At 36.8% G+C, this 21848-nt stretch overlaps 2 protein-coding genes across 5 annotated transcripts; both read right to left on the reverse strand.

Moving 5' to 3' along the window:
• Positions 1-594: 594 nt before the first annotated feature.
• Positions 595-3956, reverse strand: LOC136230712 (tubulin-folding cofactor C). Of its 4 annotated transcripts, XR_010689511.1 has the most exons (3): positions 2840-3956; positions 2000-2098; positions 595-1138 (listed from the first exon to the last, which is right to left on the reverse strand). XR_010689511.1 is itself a non-coding variant. In XM_066019873.1 (2 exons), exon 1 carries the CDS (start codon positions 3890-3892, stop codon positions 2849-2851), a length of 1044 nt encoding a protein of 347 aa, XP_065875945.1. In that variant the 5' UTR covers positions 3893-3956; the 3' UTR covers positions 595-1138; positions 2840-2848. The 4 variants fall into 4 exon arrangements, 3 of the variants coding, with proteins under 3 accessions (XP_065875945.1, XP_065875946.1, XP_065875947.1); XM_066019873.1 differs by lacking the exon at positions 2000-2098; XM_066019874.1 differs by lacking the exon at positions 595-1138 and having other exon boundaries at positions 1197-2098.
• Positions 3957-4317: 361 nt separating this feature from the next.
• Positions 4318-7202, reverse strand: LOC136229837 (large ribosomal subunit protein uL29c). The gene is given in 4 exon segments (XM_066018721.1): positions 4318-4353; positions 4475-4689; positions 5195-5375; positions 6830-7202. Coding segments are annotated over 4 exon segments (729 nt in total). The 5' UTR covers positions 7127-7202.
• Between the last annotated feature and the right edge of the window lie 14646 nt (positions 7203-21848).

Consider the following 21848-nt stretch of genomic DNA (forward strand, 5'->3'; position numbering starts at 1 on the left):
ATTTGTTTGTTGATGTGGAGATGTGGATGATCTGTTAAAATGGGGTATATAGTAGCAACCAAATTAATAATTATTGGGTCAGATTTATTGAAAAGGTTTAGTTCTATTTGTGTTAAATTTTTGCAAAATCTGATTTGGTATTGTACTAAATTCAAAAAAATCAGCTGAATTCTGCAACTGAGTTTGAACACCTGAGTTTGGATTTACACTGAAAGTTGTTGGACAATTGAAAGAAAAATAGATCTTTGGTTCAACTAATCCAAACCATAATTAAAAATGAGTTAGAAATCCAACTAAAATGGCGTTTGTCGAAAGAAAACGGACGGAGATGGTGGTCGCCGGTGGAGAAATGCGGCTGGAGTGGAGGAGAATAGAAAGATATGGAAGGCGAAGGTTGCAATGGATGATTGAGTTTTTACTTCAATGATAATAAAAAATTAATACACATGTCATTCTTTTATTGGCCATGGCATATCACATCAGAATTTAACGTGATATGCCAGGCGTAGAGTATAAATTCTCATCCACAACACAAATGTTGATGTGTATTTAATTAATTAATTACAAATTTTAGTCAGAACATTTGGTGAATTACCAAATCGGCTCGAAACTTCATATGTTACACAAATTTTGGCAGTTAGTTAAACAATTACAAATTCAAGTATTCTTTCAAGCTAGAATATTTGGTAAAATTATCTAATCGGTCCAAATTCCACCAAATTACATAATTTAGACTGAATTAAATAATTAATTATGAAATTGACCCAAATTAAAATAAAGATATAACACTTTAGCATCGGGTTTCTTAACTTCCTCTTTAGGCACAGTAACAGTCAAAACTCTGCTCTCCATACTTGTCTCAACCTCATCAATCTTTACATTTTCTGGCAGCCTAAACGACCTGAAGGATTTGCCAATGGATCTTTCAACTTTATGCCACTTATCAACTTTATGCCAATTGATCCAAATCCATAATTATGATATTAAGTTTTCACAAACAAGTATTCAATTTTTTTACGATTTTATACGGATAAATTTTTTAATTATTTATGCCAATGGATCTTTCAGCTTTATCACCTTTGCTCTGTTTCATCATTCTCCAGTAGAATAATACTCAACGCTTGGCATTTGCAGATACCTATTTATCCAATTATAAATCATCAGATGAGGATATTTCCAAATAGCCAATTGTAATCACGATTAATAACCCCTAGGATGGATTTCAAATTCAATTATGTGTGCCCTCCAAATTATCAAAAGATGAATAAATTTGATTTCATGGGATTCGAAGTCTTCTATTGCGGAACGAAAGGTAGCTATGTTGATCACAAGAAATATAAAAAAATAAAAAATGGTGGCTTCCCTTGCTTCAATTTGTAGGAGAAAAAGAACTTGAAAGCCAAACTCACTGCAGCCTTAAAAAAGAAATAAAAGCTGAGAAGGGAATTTAATATATGAGATATGTTCATTTTTCACCCATCACCAGGTTCTATGATAAATCCTAATCTCACTTTCATCTATCAGCTTTACTTTCCCCTTATCATTGATTGATTCTACAGCATAATCTTCACCTGGTTAGGCGAGAAAGCAATGAAATGCAGCAATCTTCTGGTCGGAGATGCAAATCTCAGCCCCAAAGAAGAGGTGGTGGCCGTAGCTAAGGTTCATAGAGTTAGGACAAAAATCTAGACTCTAGAGAGAAGGCAGAGAATAGGAGGAGAATAAATGTTGGACCAAACTACTTATATTGCCACAGCATTATATTTACTGATTGTTTTACTGCAAAATTCAGAATGAAAGCTAATACCGAATTTTCACAAGCAGCCTCAAGATGTTAATACAATTGTAGCACAAAGGTTCGAGGATTATAAAGGAGATAAGAATAACAAGAAATCCAACATAATTCAATTTGTAATAAATTGAAGGAATATGGAAAAACAAAACATAAGACTAAGTAGGTTTAACAGTTGCCAAAATAGTCAATCATAAACATACGCACCTTCATTGCTTTAGCTCTATTAATTTTGAGTTTCTGCAGTCTGTTGCGAGGCTAGATACAAAAATAGATATGATAGACTAGCTGAATATAATGCCCCCTCTGTTCCACAATTCATGTCTTTTAAGGTTAATGCACACTAATTAAGAAATGCAATTAATTTTAATTGAAAGTTACCCTCGTATTAATTGCATCCACTAGTAACTTTATCTATTCTCAAGGCAAAAAGTCAACTTAAATAGGGGTATATTTGGTAAAAGTAAATTAATATGCATAGATTGAAGCAAAATGTATGTATTGTGGAACAAAAAAACTTCTCTAGAAAGACATGTATTGTGGAACAAAAATACTTCTCTAGAAAGACATGTATTGTGGAACGGAAGGAGTATCAATCTTGCATTTCCTTACATAGTACATTATTCAAGTATCATTATAACAAATTTTGTAAAGTTATATTTCATTCAGGCACAAGAGCAATCTCAAAAACTGTTTTCAGAATTTTGATCATTTGATATATGCACAGATTTCCAGAAGCTTCTATATATAATTATACAAATCAAAAAAAGAGAGGAAGGTGCTATTAAATAAAGCTAGCCTAACCTGGATTCTTCTTACCATCATATCAATGAATAAACCTAGCTACAAACATAAACATGTAGAAAGTTCAATCAGTAAATTACAAAGCTTCTTTGTTCCCCTACAGACAAAGATTTTTATATATCTATAGCTCTTACATGAATCATACTACATAACTACATGCATTAAAGAGACTACGAATCATGCTTTGATTAAATTCAAACATATTCAACCCACATAAAGAGGATACTAGTGGAAAAAAATTACCTGAAAATCTCAATTGATTGAATTCCTGATCCCCAAATCCTTAATCTCAATGTTCCCCACCCTCTCAGTGTTCTCCAAAACAGACCAATTAGGCGATTGCACAGCCCTGAGCCACTTGAAATCATCCACATTGCTCCAATTCCCAGTCTCCTCCCCCAAACCTGCTTCTCTCATGTCCTCCTCAATCCCTTCATACCTCAAACAGTAAGGTGCGAATCTAACACCTCCACAGTCCTCGATTATAGGCCTGCTCCTCACTCTAAGATAAAAATCGCTTCCCTTTGCGTAATGTATCCTTATCTGATGAGAAGCCAAAACAAACACGCAATTTTCAACTTCCTCGATCAAAATTGAACCAATCACTGGTCCACTGTAAACCCTACAATTCCTTACTCGATTGATAAAAAGCGAATTTACGCTTCCAATTAACCTCACTTCACAGGAATCCAGATCCGATAAGGTAAATTCGCCAATATCCGACCCTCTGAATTCCTTCGTCAGTGTCTCGTTTGTTTTGTTTCGAATGCCCGGTGAATCCCTGATAGTTTGAACTACTTTTGGCGTATCAGGATTTTCAACTTCAGCTGGTTTAGGATCAGGTGGTGAGGCTTTGGTAATAGATTTGTTCTTAAAGGAAAATTTCTTCTTGGGAACGAGCTCGGAATTCAGATTTTCTAGAGATTGTCTAAGTTCCGAGACAGTTTTGAGCGCAGAGCGAAGCTCGTAAGAGGGGAGCAGAAATGAGTTCTCGGCAACGAGTTGTTCAAGGGAGGAGATAGAGGAGGAGATATTGACGAAGTGGGATTTGAGGAGTGTGGGATCAGTAGTTGCAAGCTTAGATGATTCTGAAATTTGAGAATCTATTGAGTGCTTGGATTCGGAAAATTTGGAGAGGAAGGAAGCTGTGGAATCGGTGGAGGAGGAGGTGGTGGAGGACTTGCTACGCGCTTGATGGCGGTTAGAGAGGCGGTCGAGCATTGCTTGATGCTTGTTTTGAAGGGAAAGGTCTTCAGGCTTCATTGAGTTGGGGAGATCTGTCGCTTCTTCTTCCATGGCTCAGTCAGCAACAGGCGGAGGGAGTCCCTTTGCCTGCCAAGGGATAATGGACAGTAAAACCGAAAACGCTAATTTGAAGACTCAACGACACCGTTTATGCCGATCAGTAGTACTAAGCCACTAAAACTAGAACTCCTTTGTGTAAGCCCTGCAGAGAGGCCCGAGTTTTGCAAGGAATATTGGGCTTTTCACAGAACTAAACCCAAAACATTGAAATTTGTTGCTTCAGAATGGCAAAAATGAAAAAACTATTATCCAAATCAAAATGTGCAAAATTTTCAAAATACTAGAATTTTAGGTTGATCAAAATACAAGTAATTCTCTCAAATTTGATGTGGATCCACAATGATCAATTTATTAAAAATAAATCACAAGATGACTTTCATCAACAAAAAGAAAGAAATGTACAAATTTAAACTAATTCATTCAGTTTTATTCATAATGAAACAGTTAGAGATCTAAAAGAACAATAAATAAAATATTTATTCAATATAAAACTGAACAACACATGTGAAACTAACAAAAACAAAGTTTTTTTTTTCTGAACATTAACTTTATTATCTCAGGATAGAAAATTACCACACAACATGTAGAAACATCAGCAAAAACACAACAGATCCCCTTAAGACCATGTACACCAATCCCACAAAAGTAATATGATACATAACACCAACATGCATCTGCTAGTTTCATTGAAGTATCAGGAACCTTAACAAGTTCTAACTTGACAAATCCTTCACCATTCATGCACATTCTAGTTTGATCTTGCTTCCTCACACCCACCATAACCATCCCTGAGAAAATTATGTGCACAGAGATTCAGGAATGTGTCGGCTCAGATTGAGGCCATGGACTGCCAAACCTTTATATTTGTATAGGAATATGGTTTGTTTATAATTGAACTGATAAAGATAGTTGGATTTTTGCTCTCATGATAGACATACTTGTATGATGAAAATCAATTGGTATACAAATAAGATATATTCCATTTCAGCAGACTTTATTATTCTGACTACCCAATAGAGTTGAGAGCAAAGTTCTTAGGTTACAGATTAGAATCACTCAATAGCTCAACACTATTTTGGTTTTTCTGACAAATAAAGAAGGGAAGGGATAGAATTTTGAAACAATAGATAGAAGCAACCGCGAAAGGACAAGACTTGATTTTATAGCCGAGAGAGAGAACAGAAGTACAATAAGTTATACACAAAAAAGGTTTGTCTACAACACAGAAGCTAAGCCATGACTTAAGGAGCAGTCAATTACTCAAATCTAGGACAAACTCCCTGGAAAACAGACATGAAGCTTATGCAGATTCCGCAGCTTCCGCAGCTGCCTCCTCTTCTTGTAACTTCTTTAATGATGGAGGCGGCCTCACAACAATGCTTTTCTTCCATTGCCGGTCTAACTTTCTTGACAGCCTCTTGTTGATCCCCTCCTCAAGCTCTCTTTCCCGCTTTACAGTAAGCATTCGAGCAACCTGTAATCAATAAAACCTCAATCAATATGATTCTAATACCAAAGGCAACTACAATATAAAAGGTTAGGTGAAGCATCCTTGACAACTTACACTGAATGTGGAACTAGGTACTAACTACCCCGATGAAAAATTTAGCATTGAACGCCAAACGGTGAAAAAGCACATTAGGCTGAGACATATATATAAAGTAACAAGCTATTAATACCCACATGCAACTTTATGCAAGGCGCACTAAGGCACTAAGGGGTCCTAGAGCCTAGGCGCACGCCTGATGAACATGAGGTGAAGAAAATAAAATATATATATATACAAAACATACATATCAATATTTGATACTAATATCACTAATACTCTATTACTAGTTAAAGCATAAGTCATGATGAATCAAAAAAACACACTTATAACCACACAAACAAGACAAAACAACATAAAGAATATAATATTAAATGTCAAAAACATCAAGTTAAGTTCATAGAGAGATAGACTTAGTCTAAGTACCTAACTAATGCTAATAAACTAATAAGCATTTATTGTCAATAAAACGGAACTCAAAAAAACTAATAATCATCATCAAGATCTTCCTCAAAATTAATATCATCCTCTTTAAAGTCTCCACTATCATTTTCATCTCCAATTTCCCCCTCCTTTTCATATTCTTGTTTTGTTTTACACTTTTACTTAGATTAGACCAATGACTGAGATTAATCAACCGTTAAAAGAAAAACCTAATCAAAACACTAAATGTTACTGAGGCACGCCTTGATGAGAGCCCACAAATCCCAGGCCAATGCACAAAGGCGAGAGCCTTTTAACCTACGCCTCGCCTAGTGGAATTAAGGCTCACTACCTGCCTTGCGTAAGGCGCGCCTTTAACAACTATGATTCTAGTTAAGTCATAAAGAGGCAGGTTTAGCCAAACCAACCAGAAGTCCATACTGGCTTAGTTTCCTAAGTTGAACAATAAATTCCAGTATGCTTCTACGGCAGACAATTAGAAATGTCTTGCACGATGAGATACTAAACTTGAATAACTAAGGCATCCGATGTCATTGGATTGATCCTACGACTAGCCTCTCCCTTTCTTTGAACCTCATTACAGGCTCATTTGTAATCACTGGAACAATTTTCAATTTACCATATCTGATAAAATCTTCATATAGCATCATTTGAACCGTCCCTTGCTTAGAATTATACTCAAAATCACATTGGAATCTATACAATTAAACTTCATACATGTTATGATAATCATTACTATATTCACATTGACGAGTTTCGTCAGCTAAAATTGTCTTACCAAGGTTATAATCAAAGTCTACCATCTCATTATGCTCTAGACAATGTACTTATTAGGGAAAGGGAAAAGAAAAGAAGCAAAGTTCAGCGCATAGACAAAGACTGCTATTATTCCAGGGGTAAGAAAGGGAAACATTAAAATGGAGAAATGAGAAGCATACCCTTTTGCGCATACGGCGAAATTCGCTGGACTTGAACTCGTTGCGCGCCGACCTCTGAAGGCGAAGCATAAAGAGCTCACCTTTAAGATCGACGACCTCTTCATTAATTTGCTCAGTGGTAAGGCCCCTAATTTCCTTTATTTCTTCTTCTCTCTTCGCCATCATCACTACCGACGACAGAGACCGTGTCGTTTTGACGGATACCCGGGCGGGAACAAGACATGGTTGCCGGATTTGGATGCCGGAGAAGCTGGATTTCGGAATTGCGGGGAAAGTTGATGTAGAAAGGCTCAACATCTCTCTCGGCTTTCAGTGCTTCAACTCAACTGTTATGTTTCCTGAGCATAAATGTAGATAAGGCCACTCCACTTCCCGTCGTCCCCTTGGCCCATTTTTGTATGCGTTATCACCTTCCATATTTACAATTTAGCTCCTCACTCTTTTTATTCATATACGATTTTTACCCTGCAATTTTTTTTTTCTTTCTGATTTGGAGAAATTATATTATGGTTCCGGTCCATCGGATCTTACCAATAGAAACGTGACAATTGTGTATTTTCTTACCTTGTACCAATCATCTCCCAATAAGATAGCATGTTTCTCTTTTTCTATTGATTGGTTCCATTACACTCTATCCAGCGGTATAAATTATCTTTGTTTTCTAAGTTTATATAAAATCTTTTTTAAATTTTCATTTTTTTCCCTTTGACTTCTATTGAAATTTTGCATTGCCACATTTAGTAGAGAAGTGATATCTTATAAAAGAAAGGTTTAGAAGTATAAAAAAAATATTGATTTTTGGTGTATAAGAAAGATGAGACCGGATGTAATGGATCCTACCAATGAAAAAAAGAATCATATTACCTCATTGGGAGATGATTGGTATAAGGAAAGAAATTGCATAATTATCACATTTCTATTGACAATATCCAATGGACCGAGACCATAATAGAATTTCTTGAAGAACAAAATTACGGAAAAATGGAAAGAAAAAGATAAAACTAAAAAAATGGGTTAATTTTTACACAAATGATTCATCTGTCATTGCTTACTCTTCAATCAAAATCACAATTTTCGATACTCAACTGTTGAACATTTTCTAAAATATGAATTTCCATATTGCTGGAGAAATTAAAAAAAAAAAAAGGCTTAATACATACCCAACCCCTTAAAGTTGTCCATTTTATTCATTTAACCCCTTCAACTTAAGGGACATCCTTTTAACCCCCTAAACTCCAAAAAAACGCTACTTTTAACCCCCTATCATCCGACGTGGCATTGACCTAGTCAACGTTTGTGTCTCAAACACAGGAGGCGCGTGGGAGGATTTTGTTCTTGCCTCCAACGGTAAAAAAAAATGCATACAGCCCCCTAAAGTTGTCCATTTTGTTCATTTAACCCCCTCACCTCACGGGACAACCCTTTAACCCCCTAAACTCCAAAAAAATCTTAGTTCCAACTCAAGTACGGGCATTGGAGATAAAGAAGATTTAATTGGTGTCTTTCTAATTTTTAATTGGTGCTTTTTTTGGTCTCAATCCACGTTGAAATTGTAAAAAATGCTTTAACTTTGTATGAATTATGACCACGGTGTATATAGATACAGTGGAAGGCAATACAAAGGAAGAGTTAAAATCTGATTTGATATGAAGTATAGAATACAGTGGAAGAGAAGTGATGACTAAATGATATTTATAGCAATTTTTCAATATTAAGGACTTTTAAAAGAAGAAAGTAGGAAAGAAAAGAGCAAATTATACACACGGACAACATTATATCTCGGCAGTCTAAAATATGGGGTTAAAAATAGCGTTTTTTTGGAGTTTAGGGGGTTAAAGGGGTGGCCCGTGAGGTGAGGGGGTTAAATGAACAAAATGGACAACTTTAGGGGGCTGGGTAATTCAGGATACACACGTGTCACGCGCGTGATACACACGGACAACATTATATCTCGGCATTCTAAAATAGGGGGTTAAAAGTAGCATTTTTTTGGAGTTTAGGGGGTTAAAAGGATGTCCCTTAAGTTGAAGGGGTTAAATGAATAAAATGGATAACTTTAGGGGGCTGGGTATGTATTAAGCCAAAAAAAAAAACCATTTAGTGTTCATGGAGAAATCAGTTTTTTAAAGAATGAGAATGGAGATTTTTTCTATATAGATTGATTGTAATGGTAGGAGAGAAAATAAAAATAATAGTGGTGAATTAACTTTTTTTTTTTTTTTTTTTTTTTTTTTTTTTTTTGTAGAAACAGGAAAAGAAAGACAACAAGAAACAAAACTAGCCTGGGATCAGCATAGGAAAGTTAACCCCAATCCTATCCTCTAAAAGAAGAGACGAAAGAAAGATAGGAGGATCAGATAGGGTGGTAACACCTAACAACCCCTCATGCCCAGCAGCCGCCAAGCGATCCGCAATCCGATTATGCTCTCTGAAGATGTGGCTGAACTCTAAGGACTCGAAGGAGGAGCCAAGACTTCTGATAGCTTTGATAAGGTTCTGGCTACTGAGACAAATAGCATGATTATTAGAGATCATACTAATTACCTAGTGGTGAATTAACTATTGACATACTTAAGAAAAAAAAAAGTATTATTTACTAGATAAAATATTCAAATATTATAAACTTTTAATCCTAACCCTTCGTATTGAATAAAGGGTTGAGATTTAGTTAACAAGTGCTCTCCTACTTTTCGGGAACCGAAGACCATAATTATATTTTTGGAATAAGATATAAAAGTGGGTTAATTATAAAAAAGTACCATGTGGTTTGACCAATTTGTGATGTGTTACTTGTGGTATTTTTTTTTTACAAACACAACTTTGTGGTTGTCACCGTTAGCAAAATCAAGAAAACAGCCAAAATTCTGTTAAATTGCTGACGTCACCTACTTCGAATGTCACTAGTCAGAGCATATCAAGTCTAATTGCCCACTCTTAAAAAGGAGAAATGACATGGCAAGAAGGTAATGGTAGCCATTTGGAGCGACAGTGACGAAACATCATCCTCTGAGAATAAAGCTACTGAAATGGCAAATAATATATGTTTCATGGCTATAGAGACGGAAGAACCTAGAGCTACTGAGTCATCCAATACCTCTGATAAGAAAGAACTCGATTAGAACATTGAGGTAAATTCCTTATTTGTACTTCGGGAAGAAATGATTAATGTCATGTGTGATCTTTATTCATTAGTGAAAAAATGTAATAAAAAGATCAGGGCATTAAACAGAAGATGTGATGAAATTGAAGAAGTTAAACTCGGAGATATATGAATCTTCTTAGAGACAACACTTGTCAAAATGAAAATCTTTAGACGATAATGAAGTTTGTCACTCAAGTCTTTGAGGAGAATAAATCACTCGGAAAGGACATCACATCAATTCAGAGTCACTTAGTGACTCAGAAGAGAAATAGACATCATCATCAGTACTCTGGAGGCAAAACTTCCAATAGGAAATGATGAAAACTACGATCATAAGCTATTTGCAACTTCTATGGTAAAATAGGCCATGCTACTGAGTTATGCTGGCATAAAACGGCTATTATGATCAATATGATGAACAACCTGTTAAGAGTAACAAAAGAGGACCCAAAAAGACTTGGGTGCCTAAGAAGAATAATCATTTTGCAGGTTAGCCTGAGATGTTCTCAAGAGTAAAAAATGTGGTACATTGACATGCTCAAGGCATATGATAGGTGATGAAACACAGTTCATCACACTAGAGCGAAAACGAGGCGGAAATGTCAGTTTCGGAGATGACAAGAAAGGCAAAATAGTGGACTCTGGATCCATCAGAAACAATCCTTATATTGATGAAGTCTCCTTAATCAGAGGTTTGAAGTATAACCTACTGTGCATGGCTCAGCTCTATGACAGAGGCAACAAGGTTATCTTCGACACCTCTAGATGTCAAATCATAGACAGCAAGACAAATACTCTAGACAATGTTTTTATGTTCAATTTAGAAAACACGTTTTCAAAAGAAATATGTTCAGTCTCAAAGGAAGAAAATTCATGGCTGACACAGAAGACTTGGTCATGTAAGCATGGACCTTCTGGCCAAATTAGCAAAAAAAGCAACTTGTTGAAGGGATGTCAATATTAAAATTTAAAAAGGGATCATTTATACAATTCTTGTCAATCAGGAAAGAAAACTAGAAAATCTTTTAAAAGCAAAAATCTTATTTTAACCAAATGTCCATTAGAGCTGCTACATCTAGATCTCTTTGGCCCCATTCAGCCTCTGAGTTTGGGCGGAAGAAGATTTTCATTAGTTGTAGTAGATGACTATTCTCGATACATATGGGTCATCTTTCTCGATAGCAATGATGAAACATTTGAGACATTCTCAGCACTCTGTAAGAGGATTGAGAATGAGAAGGACTTGAAAATAGCTCATATTAGAAGCGACAATAGTGGAGAATTAAAAAAATCAATTGTTTGCTGAATTCTATGAAACTAGAGGCATTGATAATAATTTCTCTGCTCCTATAACTCCTCAATAGAATGAGGTAGTTGAAAGGAATAACAGAACTCTAGTTGAAATGGCCAGGACAATGATGAATGAAAATAAGCTTTCGAAGTATTTTAGGGAGAAGATGTTAACACAACATGTTACATTCTCAATAGGGCTCTAGTTAGACCTATTCTGAATAAAACTCCCTATGAAGTATGGAAAGGGCGAAAGCCTCAGATAGGATACTTTTGAGCTTTTGGTTGTAAATGCTTTATATTGAATACTAAAGACAATCTTGATAAATTTGATTCTAAGGTTGATGAAGCCATTTTTCTTGGCTACTCAACAAACAGCAAAGCCTATAGGATTTTTAATAAATGAACTCTTGTACTAGAAGAATCAGTACATGTTGAGTTTGATGAGATTAACCCTGTAGAGAAGTCTAGCAAAGATCCAGAAGAAGAATAAGCCTCGGTATCCACTGGAGAAACACAAGTTGCTAACCCAAGTTTAATCAGAGCCTTTGAAGGTAAAACTGAATCAGAAATTATATTTGCTGAAGAAAATCTACCTGTAGATATTGTTGAAACACCTGTAGACACTAATATTCCGAGAGAAGTCCTAGAGGGTACTCTGAGGGAAATATCATTGACACTGTCGAGAACAATATGATGACTAGAGGTCAACTATGATGACTTTTGAGTAGTGTTGCTTTCGTCTCTATTTTGGAACCCAAGAATTTTTCAGAAGCATAAAATAACGAATACTAGATGATCGCAATGCAAGAGGAGCTAGATCAATTCAGAAGAAATGATGTGTGGGAGTTAGTACCCCAAAGCCAAGGATAAAAAGACCATCGAAACCAGATGGGTCTTCCGAAACAGGTTAGATGAAGGAGGAAACATCATCAGAAACAAGGCAAGGCTTGTAGCCCAATGGTACAAAAGGTATTGGCTACGGAGAAATATTTTCTCCGGTAGCAAGGTTAGAAATTATTAGAATTATTTGTGCATTTGCTAGTTATATGAATTTTAAACTATTCTAAATGGATGATAAAAGTGCGTTTCTCAATGGATTTATGAATGAAGAGGTCAATGTAAATCAACCCCCTGGGTTTGAAGACCCTAAGCTCCCGAACCACATTTATAAGCTTAAAAAGAATTTGTATGGTTTGAAAGAAGCACCACATGCTTGGTATGAACGTTTGACAACCTTCCTGATGAGGAAGTTTGTTAGAAGCAAAACCGATACAACTTTATTCATTAAGAGAAGGGGTAAAGATACCCTATTGGCACAAATCTATATTGATGACATTATTTTCGGTGCTACTGATGAATCTTTGTGTAGAGAATTTAGTAAACAAATGCAGAGTGAATTTGAAATGTCCATGATGGGAGAAATTAGCTTCTTTCTTGGACTACAAATCAAGCAAGGAAGCAATGACATGTTCATTAGTCAAGCTAAATATGCAAAGTAGATACTGAAGAAATTTGACATGGAGCATTGCAAGACAATCTCCACTTCTTTGAGCATAGATGCGCTACTCTCAGTAGATGAGTCAGGTAAGTCAACAGACAACAAATTATATAGAGGTATGATTCGCTCCTTACTATATCTCACTAATAGTAGACCCGACATTCAATTATCAGTTTGCTATTGTGCTAGATATCAGTCTAACCTTAAGGAATCACACTATATAGATGTGAAAAGAAACCTTAGATACCTACAAAGTTCAGTGAATGCAGGCCTCTGGTATCCCGATACCTCAGATTTCACTCTTCTAGGATACACAAATGCTGACTATGGATGAGATAAGCTAGAACGAAAGAGTAACTCCGGAGGATGTCACTTTCTCGGAAGCAGCTTAGTATCTTAGTTTAGTAAGAAGTAGTCCTTATTGGCTCTGTCAACCATAAAAGTAGAGTACATTGCTACTGGAAGCTCTGTTGCACAAGTCCTTTGGATCAAGTAACAACTCGAAGATTTTAGAGTCAAATCTCAAACGATTGATGTCATGTGACAACAAAAGTGCAATTGACCTCTCCAAAAATCCAGTCCAGCACAGTAGGATGAAACATGTTAGTATACAACATCACTTCATCAAAGATCATGTCCTTAAATGAGAAATCAAGTTGATCTATGTACCCTTAAAGGCACAGCTTGCTGATATCTTCACCAAGCCTCTAGCAAGAGAATAATTTAGCACTCTTAGAGAATTAATAGGTATGTATAATCCCCTTTAGTAGTTTTGATTGCCACATATGCATGCCCTCAACACACCCATAACCTCTAATCTTATATTGTTGCATGTACATTTGAATGAATGCCACGTTTATAGGTTAAGCACACGCATTAAAACCTAGAGGATATTAGAACGGCTAGAACATATTACTTTTAGGTCAATTATGCCGCCATAACTCATATGCTAGAACCCAGGTCATAAGTGCCACCGTTTTAAGCTTTTGAAATTCCACAAGGCTTCAACTTATGTCACCGCCTATAAATAGGCCTCTAAATTCCAAAAGCAAAAATTACACTCATATAATCTTCTTCTTCCTTAAGCTTTCTCTCTCAACAACTTCTTGAACCTTTAAGATTTTCCTCTCTAAATCAACCATGTTGATTGAAGATACCACAGAAACTACTTCCAATTCCCCATCATCTTCATCTAGAAGTGAAAACTATCACTCTAGTTCCTCTTTACAAACAACTTAAAAACCTAACTGTCCAAAAATCAAGATATTTTGATTGGAATGACATTAATTCCATTGAACCTTTTTCTACCTAGATACGAAACAAAAATGGGACATATACTTCAGTCTATCAAGTGTTGTTTATGTAGGAAAATAGACAAGCCTAGGCATAGCGGAATAATAAAATTTTATCTATTTTATCTATTTCCCTTTTCCAAGATCTGTTAATTGTTATTTCATATAAATAGGGATAGAAAGTAATACCTTTATTGAAGAACTATCTACCGTTGCAAACGAAGTGCCCACAACTTGTTATTATCAACTCGTGAACCACGAACGTTTGATTCAACACAAAACAAAAACTAATCAGTAATCAACCTTTAATGAATAGCAATCGCAATGATTGCCTCTAACAGAAATCGATACGAGATCAAAGAGGGAGTAAGAAATAAAGTAAATTAGTCGAGACGACGACGGAACAATTCCTTCTCCTCCTGTATAGTGTGTTGGCCGAAATTCTGAGGTTAGGGGTCTATTTATAGACTTCCAAAACCCTAATCCCAGTTGTGTTAGGAATTTAATTAATTGGAATCTTATTCTGAATAAGATTCCTAATTAGATAATTAAATAAACACTTTAATATTACCTAAACAATAACTAATTATATTTAGATAATTATTATTAATCAAATTAATAATTAATGTTAGGGATAATTAATTAGAGTTTTAATTGCATAAAACATCCATTTAATATTATCAGATAATTCTTTAGTTTAATTTATAATTATAATCTAATTACAATTATTAAACTAAATTAATATCCCTAACTAATATATAAATTTCGGCCCATGTGTCTATGTCCCGCTAATTACGTTTTCGTCCTCCGATTCCAAGTCCCATATGCGACCCATTAGGTTCTTTATTGCCACTAGCCATATATATCCTTTGAAATTATTCATCACGATTAATTCCAACATATATATAACGGAATACCGTCGCGAGCTGTTACTAGTAGAACCTATGATATTCCCCCAGAGCAATTAAGAAGTCAGGTTGATAACTGACGTTAACCTTTCTGTATTAGGTACAGTATAATACGATCCTTCATCAACTATATCCTGTCGGTCAATTCCTTATAACCATGGAATGTGTCAAGGTTACATATAATGAAGAGTCCGGTTTTACTTGTACAGGTTGAATTCACTCTGAAAAGATAAGTTAAGTGAAATGTTCATTTCTACCCTTAACTGTATCACCTTGCAAGGATTTCAGTCATTAGGTTCTTTATTGCCACTAGCCGTATATATCCTTTGAAATTATTCATCACGATTAATTCCAACATATATATAATGGAATACCGTCGCGAGCTGTTACTAGCAGAACCTATGATATTCCCCTAGAGCAATTAAGAAGTCAGGTTGATAACTGATGTTAACCTTTCTGTATTAGGTACAGTATAATATGATCCTTCATCAACTATATCCTGTCGGTCAATTCCTTATAACCATGGAATGTGTCAAGGTTACATATAACGAAGAGTCCGGTTTTACTTGTACAGGTTGAATTCACTCTGAAAAGATAAGTTAAGTGAAATGTTCATTTCTACTCTTAACTGTATCACCTTGCAAGGATTTCAGTCAATTCGCCACAAACGGCCATTTGGATATATCTCCCACTTATCAGGAGTGACGAATGCTCAATCTGACATTAACTATTCTGCAATTACTTTGTGTGATACCCAACCCTGCTCTCACCTATTGGATCGTGCTCGCACAGAATCAAAGTATCTAACTCCATAATCCAGAATCACTAATTAACGAATGTTTGAGTCTGAGGATTAGTTATACCTACTAATACCAATGAGATGAATAGTTGACACATTAGATAAATCAATCCATTCTGTTATCTCAAGTCGGGTCCCAATCCTAATGAACTCCTTCATCGGATCCATGTAACTGTCTAGATATCCGAATATCTAAAGCTTGTGAGATCAGCTTTCTGTCTTGATAGAAAACACTGTTACATGCAAGTCTCAATAGTAATATGTCAACCTCTATAACATATTACTTGACTTGGGTTTACTTTAAGTTTATTGGTCTATTATAAAGTACAGTCTCACTTCATGCTTGTATGAACACTTTATAATTACTTAAATAAACTTAGGGTTACTTTCTTTATGAAAGATTCTTGCCTTTATATATAGTTATATTTTAATGCTATATATCTGATTAAACAAATGATCAAATAAACAATTTATTTATTAATATTAATATCCTAAAACAATTGTCTTTAGGACACTAAACTCCAACATTCTCCCACTTGGACTAAAGCCAATTGTTCCTGAAACTAATACCAGAAGAACTAAGATGTCTATCGTGAGCTCTTTGTGGTAATGGCCTGGTCAACGGATCTCTAACGTTGTCCTCAGTGGGCACCTTTTCTATTCTCACATCTCCCCTGCTATGATCTCCCTAATGAGATGATATCGCTTGAGATAATGTTTGGATGCATTATGAGACCGTGGTTCCTTTGCTTGTGCAATGGCTCCATTGTTATCACAGTACAGAGTAATGGGATTCACGATGTCAGGTACCACTCCTGGTTCTGTTATGAACTTCCTAATCCAAACAGCCTCATTTGCCACTTCTGCAGCTGCGATGTACTCTGATTCAGTTGACGAGAAAGCAACACTTCCTTGCTTGGAACTCTTTCAACTAACTGAACCTCCATTCAGGATAAACTGGTATCCTGATTGGGATCTATAATCATTTTCATCAGTCATATGACTAGCATCTGAATATCCTTCAATTTTCAATTCTCCTTGTCCATATATGAGGAACATGTCTTTAGTTCTTCTAAGATACTTAAGAATGTTCTTGACAGCAATCCAGTGATCAAATCCCGGATTCCCTTAATATCGGCTCGTCACACTCAATGCGAACACCACATCAGGTCTAGTGCAAAGCATAGCATACATGATCGAACCAACCGCGCTGGAGTAAGGAATTGCAGCCATGCGATTCTTATCACTGTCCGTTTTAGGACATTGGCTATTTGATAACTTGACACCATGGACCATTGGTAAGTTACCTCTTTTCGATTCATGCATGTCAAAACGCTTTAAGACTTTGTCAATATATGTAGACTGGGATAGTCCGAGCAGTCTCTTTGATCTATCCCGATAGATATTAATCCCTAAGATGTAGGCTGCTTCTCCCAAGTCTTTCATGGAGAAATTACTCGATAACCAAACTTTTACTGTTTGCAACATTGCAACATCGTTTCCCATAAGTAGTATATCATCAACATATAAAGAAAACGACTGAGCTCCCACTTGTCTTCTTGTAAACACAAGCCTCTTCTGAGTTTTGTTCGAAACCAAATTGTTTTATGGTTTCATCAAAACGTTTGTTCCAGCTTCTAGATGCTTGCTTGAGTCCATAAATGGACCTTTGAAGTTTGCAAACCTTGGTTGCATTCTTCGACGTGAAACCTTTAGGTTGCATCATGTATACATCCTCAAGTAGTTTTCCATTTAGGAAAGCTGTTTTCATATCCATTTGCCAAATCTCATAATCAAAATGAGCGGCAATTGTAAGCAATATTCTGATGGATTTGAACATGGCTACTGGAGAGAAAGTCTCGTCATAGTCAACACCTTGCCTTTGACGATATCCTTTCGCTACTAACCTAGCTTTGTAGGTACTAACCTTTCCATCCATGTTTGTCTTCTTATTGAAGATCCACCTGAACCCAATGGGTTTCATCCCTTCGGGTGGATCAACCAAAGTCCACAATTGGTTAGTATACATGGAGTCCATTTCAGAATTCATGGCTTCAAGCCATGCTTTAGATTCTGGACTAGTAAGAGCTTCTTCGTAGGTTTTGGGTTCACCGTCTAACACGGGAACCAGTTCGTCATATCCCACTAGAAAACCATATCTAACTGGGAGTTCACGAATTCTTTGAGACCTACGAGTGGTATATGACACTTGTGTTTCATCTAGTGAAACGGGTTCGGGTTCAACTTCTTCTGCGTTTTCAACATGTGATTCCTCTTGAACTTCCTCAAGTTCAATCACGCTTCCATTCTGTGTTTCTTCCAAAAAATCTTTCTCTAGAAATACAATGTGTTCGGATACTATTACCTTTTGGTCATCTGGATGATAAAAGTAATATCTCATAGTTTCCTTTGGGTATCCAATGAAGAAACACTTGTCAGATTTGGGATCTAATTTATCTGACACAATACGTTTGACGTATGCTGAACATCCCCATATTCTCATGAAAGAGAAGCTGGGTTTTCTACCAATGAACAGCTCGAATGGTGTGAACTGGCGGATTTGGTTGGAACTCGGTTTAAGGTAAATAGGGCAGTTTCTAAGGCATAGCCCCAGAATGATTTTGGAAGAGAAGTGGTGCTCATCATGGATCGTACCATATCTAGTAAGGTGCGATTTCTCCTTTCTGATACACCATTGTGTTGTGGTGTATAAGGAGGTGTCCATTGTGAGCATATTCCACATTCATTTAGATAACTCATAAATTCTTCAGAAAGATATTCTCCACCTCGATCAGATCGAAGTATCTTGATAGTCTTTCCTGTTTGATTCTCAACTTCATTCTTAAAGCATTTGAATTTCTCAAAAGCTTCTGACTTGTGCTTCATCAAATAGATATAACCATATCTGGTATGATCATCTATGAAGCTAATGAAGTATCTGAATCCTCCTCTTGCTTGGACTGACATAGGACCACATACATCTGAATGTATTAATCCTAGAGTGTCTAATACACACTGACCTTTATTGCTAAAGGGTGTCTTTGTCATTTTTCCTTTTAAACATAACTCACATGTTCCCATTGATTCACAATCAATTGAGTCTATAAGCCCATCTTGATGTAGCTTAAGCATGCATCTCTAGTTTATATGGCCTAAACGACAATGCCACAAGTAAGTTGAATTATCTAATCTAAGTCTTTTGGTATCAATTGTGAAAGCAGAAACTTTATCATTCAGAATATAAATCCCATTCAATGATATTCCTGAAAAATAGAAAACTTTGTTTCTATAAAATTCACAATTATTATTCTTAATTGAAACATGAAAGCCATCTTCTACTGGACAGCTAATGGAAATAATGTTATGAGACATATCTGGAACATACAAACAGTTCCTTAACACTACTACAAGTCCTGATGGTAGATGTAGATCATAGTTTCCAATTGCGAGTGCGGCAACCCTTGCACCATTTCCAACTCGCAAGTTTATGTCTCCTTTCTTCAATTCCCTAGTCTGCTTTAGTTCCTGCATATTCATACAAATATGAGATCCACACCCGATATCTAATACCCAAGATTCAGACTGCGAAATTGAGTTAATTTCAATATAGAACATACCAAAAGTTGAAGCACCGTCCTTTCCCTTATTGAGAGAAGCTAGGTACTCCTTGCAATTTCTCCTCCAATGCCCATCTTTACCACAGAAGTGGCATTCCCCTTTGGGCTTTTTGACTTGCATCCCCTTCGTTTCGGTGGGCGTGGCCCCCTTGCTATTCTTGAGATAGTTAGGATTGGGAGGATCCCCTTTCCTTTTCTTTGATCCCTCAGTAGCAAGGGCCAGTATTTCCTTGTTTTCTTTTATATTGGGCTCGACCGTCTCAAGCATATTCTCAAGCTCTTCAAGAGAGGTTTGCAAGCCATTCACTTGGTAGTTCATGATGAACTGTGAATAACTCTCGGGGAGGGATTGAAGAAGTAAGTCTACACTTAGTTCATGATCCATCGCATCTCCAATACTAGAAAACTTAGTAATAAGGCCAATCATCTTGACACAATGTGTCATAACAGACTTGCCCTCCTGCATCTTGCATCTATATAGCTACTTCATTATCTCGTAGCGCTCGCACCGAATTTGATTCCCAAACAATTCTTTCAGGTGCGCGACCATGGAATAGGCATCCATCTCCTCATGTTGCCTTTTCAATTCCGGTGGCATAGATGTAAGTATGATGCATCCCGCATGATCATCATCAGCTTTATGCTTCAAGTAAGCTTTGATCTCTTCGATGGGTGCATCACAAGCCGGGGTAGAGGGTATCGGTGTATCAAGTACATACCCTATCTTATCGAACTTCAAAATGATTTTGAGGTTGCGATACCAGTCGGTGAAGTTTGAACCATTCAACTTGTTATCGGTAAATATGTTTTGCAGATTGGTTTTAGACATGATTATTTTAGAGTACGATTTGATAATAACCTAAGAGTGAGAAAAGTGACGGATGTTATTCATTTGTTTAATTCACTTACAATTTAAATACGTTGGACTTTTATGTTTTAAATTGCTCCCATTATTTTACCAAATTAATAACCCTCTCCCCTCTTTGTTCCCAATGCTGAGGATGAAAGTGGAGGCCAGTCTCTTCTTTCAAAAGGGAAGGGGTTGTTTAAAGAGGGTAGTAGTCTGACTCCTCCTACGGAGGTCCCTATTGGTAACACTATAGGTGTGATTAAGATGAATATGAAGAAACCCAAACCTAAAGCTAAATCTAGGAAGTTCCCTAGTAGGGTTGATTCTTGGGACAAAAGGGGGCCTTCTGGTTCTTCTGCTAGGCTCTCCGGAGCCCCGAATAAGTACCTGAATTAGGGTATGGGCTTGTGTCGGTTGCTTTCCTTTCTGATGGATTTCTTTGTTTGGAATGTTAGAGGTGCGGCGAGCAAGGCAACCCGCATTCATGTTAATGATCTCATTAGACAATTTAACCCCTCTTGCTTTGTTCTTATAGAAACCAAAGTCAGTGGTTCTAAAGTAGATGAGGTGGTTAGAAAGTTTAAGAGTTGGAATTGTGTCAGATCGGAGGCTACTGGCCGGGCTGGGGGGATTTGGCTTTTTTGGAAGCCAGGTCGAATCATGATTGATATTATTACATTGGACAGACAATTCATCCATTGTAAGGTTTGCTTCCCTGGGAATAGACCTTTCTTTGTTACCTTTGTTTATGCCGATCCTGTTTTATCTAATCGGAAAAGACTGTGGGAGATTCTTCATTCTGTTAGCTCTATTATGGTGGAGGCGTGGTTGGTGGCTGGGGACTTTAATGACATTGCCCTTTTGAGCGATCAAAAAGGAGGGGGCAATCATTATGTTAATCGGTGCCTGAATCACAAGCAAAATATGGATCTTTGTGGTCTTTCGGACCTGGGAGCTGCCGGTCATAAGTTTACTTGGAAAAGAAATAGTGTGTTTGTCCGGCTGGATAAGGTGTACGCCAATGTTGTGGCTATCTGTAGGTTTCCTGAGGTTAGTGTGCTTAATCTCCCTTTTCGCCACTCTGACCATTGCCCCATCCTCATTAGGATGGTTAAAGGGAATCGGCTTAAAGGTAACAGACCTTTTAGGTACCTCGTGGCTTGGGACTCTCACCCTGAGTTTAAGAAGTTCGTTAAAGATAATTGGCAACCTCACTCGGATGTCCTTCTTGCTGCTGAGGAGTTCAGGAGGAATGTGGCTGGGTGGAATAAAAACACCTTTGGCCACATTATCAGAAGGAAAAACAAGCTTTTAAAAAGAATGGAGGGCATTCAGCGTTGCTTGGAGGCCCGTTTCGACCATAGCTTGAGTGGTCAACTTAGATCTCTCCAAAACGAGTTGGAGGCTGTGCTTAGACAGGAAGAGCTTCTTTGGTTCCAGAAGTCAAGGAAGGCTTGGATTAAAGACGGGGACCAGAATACCAGATTCTTCCACCTCTCCACTATCATTAGAAGACAGAGGAATAGGATCGATGCTATCAAGGATACTAATGGTAGTTAGGTTTTTGAGGAGGAGGACATTCGGTGCCTTGCTCTTGACTTCTACCAAGATCTGTTCAGA

The sequence above is a fragment of the Euphorbia lathyris genome, chromosome 5 (genome assembly GCF_963576675.1).
Source record: "Euphorbia lathyris chromosome 5, ddEupLath1.1, whole genome shotgun sequence".
In the NCBI taxonomy this organism is placed as follows: Eukaryota; Viridiplantae; Streptophyta; class Magnoliopsida; order Malpighiales; family Euphorbiaceae; genus Euphorbia; species Euphorbia lathyris.

Bases quoted from the DNA above. Each gene is read 5' to 3' on its own strand.
- LOC136230712 (XM_066019873.1), bottom strand. From the start codon at position 3,892: ATGGAAGAAGAAGCGACAGATCTCCCCAACTCAATGAAGCCTGAAGAC.